Source organism: Vigna umbellata, chromosome 10 (assembly GCF_029865625.1).
Source record: "Vigna umbellata cultivar VRB3 chromosome 10, Vumbellata_1.0, whole genome shotgun sequence".
In the NCBI taxonomy this organism is placed as follows: domain Eukaryota; kingdom Viridiplantae; phylum Streptophyta; class Magnoliopsida; order Fabales; family Fabaceae; genus Vigna; species Vigna umbellata.
Window position 1 is genome coordinate 20,397,792 of NC_142174.1, and position 6,000 is coordinate 20,403,791.

Below are 6,000 nucleotides of genomic sequence, written 5' to 3' on the forward strand. Positions count from 1 at the left end.
ACATCCGTTTTGCCTTCAACGGATGTTGACATCCGTTGAAGGATGTCATCCGTCCATAGGCAGTGTTCCTTTTACGTTTCGTTTTTATTTTACTACGTTTTGCGGCTCATGCAAGGATTATAGGCTTGGATATTAAAAGGATTATTGGAAGTATGGGAAGGATTTAGGGTTTAGGATTATTGGAAAGATTATGACTACGTACCTGGAGAGGAACCACGACAAGGACACTACACCATAAACGCACTGCACCACGTACTGCACCGAGAACAAGAAGAAGATTGTTTGATAATTCTTTTCACGATCACCAAGCTTTGTAGAAAAATATTTTACTCATACAAGAAACTACGTAGGTTAACAGTGAAATATGTTATAAATGAATAAAATTAAAAAACAACAATTTTAAAAATAAAATTTTACTGAGGGGCAAAATAGTAAAGGAAAGGTGGAGGAAGGGACAAAATAGTAAAGGGGAGGTGGAGGAAGAGATGTGTGGGGGTGGAGGGAGCAACACCCACTACACTTTGGAATTGGCCCATGGCTCCTCCTTTTTACGATATAAAGTCTTCAACTTTTATCTCTTTTTACAAAAGTATTTCTGTTGAAAAAAGTTAACACAACATAAACAAATTTAATTTCTTTTAACACTACATGAACGTATTTCCATTGACATGGTGTGAATTCAGGTATATAATGAAAAAAAAAATTGGTTAAATTTTGAATTCAATATCATTTTTTTTACTAGTGTTACTGGATGACGTATTTGTTGGGATAAACTTAAATTAGGATTTTATCAATAATTTTATTTAAATCTTATTTTATAAGTTTTTGGGTATAGTAATATTTAGTTTGATTTGATAGAGATAAAACAGGGATACGTAGTTATGATTTTTGGTTTATCTAGGTACAATATTATTTTGTGATAAATTAAGGAGATTTTATTTTTAAGATAGTTGGTATTTTATTTTTAGATTTTATTTTTATTCTCGTAATATCATGGATATTTAAAGCCTTCAATTATCAATGAATAACAAGACTCAATTTCAGGAAAAGATCAGAGTGTGTATATTGTGAGATTTTCCCATCATTGGTATCAAAGCTTTATGCTCTGAGTACCAAGAGAGAGAAAAGAGAGATAGGAGAGAGTCAAACACCACGAGAGAAAAAGTGAGTGCTTGATTTTTTTTGTGAGAGAGATAACAAAGGTAGTCAATGGGATGAGTGTGTCACAATTGTCAGAAAATACCAATTACGACAATTGGTCTTTACAGATGAAGGTTCTTCTTGGATCCCAAGATGTATGGGACATAGTGGAGGACGGGTACAATGAACCCGTGGATGGTGAGCATCAGACGAACCAAATTGCTACATTGAAAAAGACACGAGTGAAAGACAGATCAGCTTTGTACTTTCTGTATAATGCAGTGGAAGAATCTGGATTCGAGAAAATAGCTAATACAAAGTCAGCAAAAGAAGCATGGAAAATTCTGAAGGTGACATACAAAGGAGATACCCGCGTGAAGCAGGTCCGAGTACAAGCTCCCAGAAGAGAGTTTGAACATATGGAGATGGATGAAAATGAGGGAGTTGCCGAGTTTATAGCTCGAGTGCAGAAGATGGTCAACCAACTCAGAATGAACGGAGAAGAGGTTCCTCCTAACCGGGTTGTGGAAAAGATCTTGAGAAATTTGATGGATGATTTTGAAAGTATCGTGGTCACTATTGAAGAGACAAAGGATTTTTCAACTCTCATTGTGGAGGAGTTAGCTGGGTCATTAAAAGCCCACGAATTGAGGAAGAAAAAGAAAAAGAGGGAACCCGATGATCAAGTACTACAGGTACAGTTTGACCCGAATAAATCTCGGATTACTCAGAGTCGAGGTCCTGGCAGTAGATGGCGAGGAAGCCGAGGACGAGGTGGACGTGGTCGAGGTAATTTTGAGAATGATAATGAAGAGCAAACTGGTCAGCAGAATTGGCATGACTGAGGACAAGAAAAAGGCTGAGGAGATCGGTCAGGAGTTGAGTGTTTTAAGTGTGGCAAGTATGGCCACTATGCAAACGAGTGTAGATCAAGCAAGTGCTACAATTGTGGCAAGGTTGGTCATATTGCAAAGTATTGCAAGATCGAGACAAAGGGGCAGACGAATCTCGTTACTGAAGATGTTGAAGAAGAGTGTGGAATCTTGTTGATGGCAAAGAGTTCGGATGCAATGGACATGGAGAGCCCAATCCCAACAATGGATGAAGTAATCTTGGTGAAGGATGCAACAATTATGGAGAAGGAAAACCTGGAGAAAGAAATCCAACAAAAAGATGAAGAGATTCAGTGGATAGGGAGGCTTCTAGATGAAGCTAATGAAATTATGAATAAACAAAGGGTTGAGCTTGAGGAGTTGAAGAAGATGACTCTTGAAAAGGAAGAGAAAACATCTAGTGTTCTTGAACCAGAAGAAGAGGAAGATGTTGAGAATAACCCGATGAAGATGTCGGCCAAGATTGTTGAGAAATCGCCTAAGGTTAGAAACGAGTTGATCAAAGTTATTGAGAAATCGAGCATAACAAAGTTAGCCAAAGCATTAAAGAGGTCAACTAAGGTAAAAGACAAGAGGGTCATAAGGAAAAAGAAGAAGTCAAATCTGATTGAAAGAAGCAAACCCAATGTAGGATGATGCACATGAAAAATGGAATGAAGGAAGGAAGAATTTAAGTTTATGGGGGAGTTTGTTGGGATAAACTTAAATTAGGGTTTTATCAATAATTTTGTTTAAATCTTATTTTATTAGTTTTTGGGTATAGTAATATTTAGTTTGATTTGATAGAGATAAAACAGGGATACATAGTTATGATTTTCGGTTTATCTAGGTACAATATTATTTTGTGATAGATTATTGAGATTTTACTTTTAAGATAGTTGATATTTTATTTTCAGATTTTATTTTTATCCTAATATTGTAAGTGTCACGGCTATTTAAAGCCTTCAATTATCAATGAATAACAAGACTCAATTTCAGAAAAATATCAGAGTGTGTATATTGTGAGATTTTCCTATCAGTTATGTTGGGTACAAACAAAGTCCTACATCGGATAAAATAAGAGATGGACATAGGTTTATATATATACATAAGATACCTCCATTGGTAAGAGGCCTTTTGGAGTGGTACCAAAAGCAAATTTGTGAGGGCTCTACCCAAAGCTGACAATATCTTACCAACCTTGGCAGGTGACCGGTAAATAGCCTGGAAGTGAATTATGAGAGGTGGAGAGCAAGAGATGCTCAGTGTTGTGACCGTGATGGAGATCTATGTGTATGTGTGTTGTCCCTCCCTACACTATTTTGGTTAAATTTGATTATATTTTTGTTGTTAAACTAAATGCTATTTTATTTTTCATATACACACTAACGTTATTTTTTAATAATGTTAAATATGTTCTTTTTAAACGTTTATAATTTTTCATAACTAACCTCAACAAAATTATTTGTTTTGTTTATTGATAAGTGTAATACTTGTTTTCATACTTATTTAATCTCTTTATTTGTCATGGATGTAATGTAACTCGACTTAATGTAGTTTTATTTTTATAGTATAAATTTCTTTCATGATTCTTGTATATATTTTTATGCTTCATGAGAATGATTGATCATCTATATTATTCTATGGTATTTAAACATTAAAAAATACTTTAAAACTTCTACAAGATTGACCAATTCAGAGATTTGATTTTAGATATAGATTATAATCTCTTAGTCATTCTAAACACCTATTCTTAATGCAAATCTTATATAAAAATAACATATTATATTTCCACATTCAGGTTATATTGCTTAGATTCATAGCATTGAGTTGAGTTCATGAAATTTAATTTCGGTTAACCTTTGTCCCGATCAAGTAATACAAACCTAATTAATATTTAACATCCTTTTGATTCTATACACATCATTGTTATGAAATTCAAATCAAATAGTATTTATATTCTTAATTTGAATTGGTAAAAATATTTGTTAACTAAACACACGAAAATCCCTAAAAGTGATACTTGAACGTTTTGAATTATTACATGCACTTTGGTATAATTGTTAAATAATTAATTTATATGTAAGTTATTTTCCAATTTATATTGATAGTTATCTTTTGTCATAGACAAAAATGATTTTCTTTTATCAATAATATTAAGATTATTTTTCGTGTAATGTATATTAAAGTTTTTATATTTAACGTTAATATGAATTATTTCCACAAATAATGTTCGTGAGACTAGTTTATAGGAAATGTAAGACTTTTTATATTTTATCCCCTATAATACAACTATTTACATTTTAAGATTCTTTAGAATTTAAAAACAAATGTCCGTGAAACTATTTTTTTTTGGTAAATGTAAGACTTTTTTGCAAGTTGGATTTGGTAAGATTTTGGTAAACCTATTATCTGATCTAGAGTGTTGTTTCCTCCACACTAGCACATACTCCATGCACGACTCCATACCCAATTTACTCTTGTTATAAAATAGATGTTAAATCCGTTTCACTTTCAACGAATATTGACACTCATTTACATATTTTAACTTTTTTTTATATTTTAGTTTATTGTTTTTATCTTAGATTTTATTTTAATAATATTTTTATTTATATAATATATTATAAAAAACAAAAAAGATTAAAAACTTTATAAATTAATTTAAAATATAAAAAAAACTAAATAATATTTAGATATTAATTTAAAATACAATAAATTAATAAACTAAAAACTAAAAAAAAAAAGACCATAACAGATGTGACCACATCTATTTAAGTAATTATATACAAATATTTAAATAATTAATTAAATAATAATACATAAATTAAATTAGTAATAATTATTTTATTAAATAAAATAAAATTAATTTATATATAATTACGTAATAAAATTTAAAAAAATTAAATAATATTTATATATTAATTTAAAATAAAATAAACTAATAAACTAAAAACTAAAAAAAATAAAGAAAACCTTAACGGAGGTGGCCACATCCGTTTAAGTAATTATATAAAAAATATTTAAATAATTAATTAAATAAATATACATAAATTAAATTAATAATAATTATTTTATTAAATAAAATTAATTTATATATAACTACGTAATAAATTAATTTATATATAACTACGTAATAAATTAATTTATTTTAGGGTTAAATATGTTTTTAGTCCTTCAATTATCAAGCGATTTTGTTTTTCGTCCCTCTTTCAAACTTTGTACGCTTTGATCCCTCTCCTTAAGGAAACTATAATTTTTCGTCCTCCAAAACTAACGACGTTAGAATTAGGCTGCATTGGTTAACGAATTGCCACGTCATTATTTTTTTCTGACACTAAGTCAATATGTCCCTCACCGGTAATGACCGAACGATATTTTTAATGGTCGAACGGTTATGATGACTAAATGGTGATAGTGGTCGAACAGTATTGGTAATGGTTGAACGATATTGGTAATGGCTGAACGGTTATGACGACTGAATGGTGATGGTGACCGAACGGTGATGGTGACTGAATGGTGATGGTGACCGAACAGTGAGGGACAGATTGACTCAATGTCAGAAAAAAAATGACGTGACACTTCACTGTTAGCCACCTCACTTGATTTTTAATGTCGTTTGTTTTGGAGGACCAAAAATTATGATTTCCTTAAAGAGAAGGATCAAAGCGTACAAAGTTTGAAAGAGAGACGAAAAACAAAATTGTTTGATAGTTGAGAGACTAAAACCATATTTAACCATTTATTTTATTTAATTAAATAATTATTATTAATTTATTTAAATTATAAATATTTTTAATTAATTATAATCAACGGATGTGGCCACGTCTGTTTACGTTTTTTTAATTTATTTAAATATTATATTTTAATTAATTTATAGATTATAATAATATATTATGTAAATTAATTTTATTTTATTTAATTACATAATTATTATTAATACAATAAATTAATTAACTAAACACTAAAAAAAACATAAAGCTTAAACGGA

General features: G+C 30.2%; 1 protein-coding gene across 1 annotated transcript; it reads left to right on the forward strand.

The window, feature by feature from the left end:
* Window positions 1–1,214: 1,214 nt before the first annotated feature.
* On the forward strand, window positions 1,215–1,985 carry LOC148192143 (uncharacterized). Its single transcript, XM_088100017.1, has one exon. It carries the CDS (start codon window positions 1,215–1,217, stop codon window positions 1,983–1,985), a length of 771 nt encoding a protein of 256 aa, XP_087956143.1.
* Window positions 1,986–6,000: the final 4,015 nt, after the last annotated feature.

Excerpts from the sequence above, each read along its gene's own strand:
- LOC148192143 (XM_088100017.1), top strand. The coding sequence starts at position 1,215 with ATGAGTGTGTCACAATTGTCAGAAAATACCAATTACGACAATTGGTCT.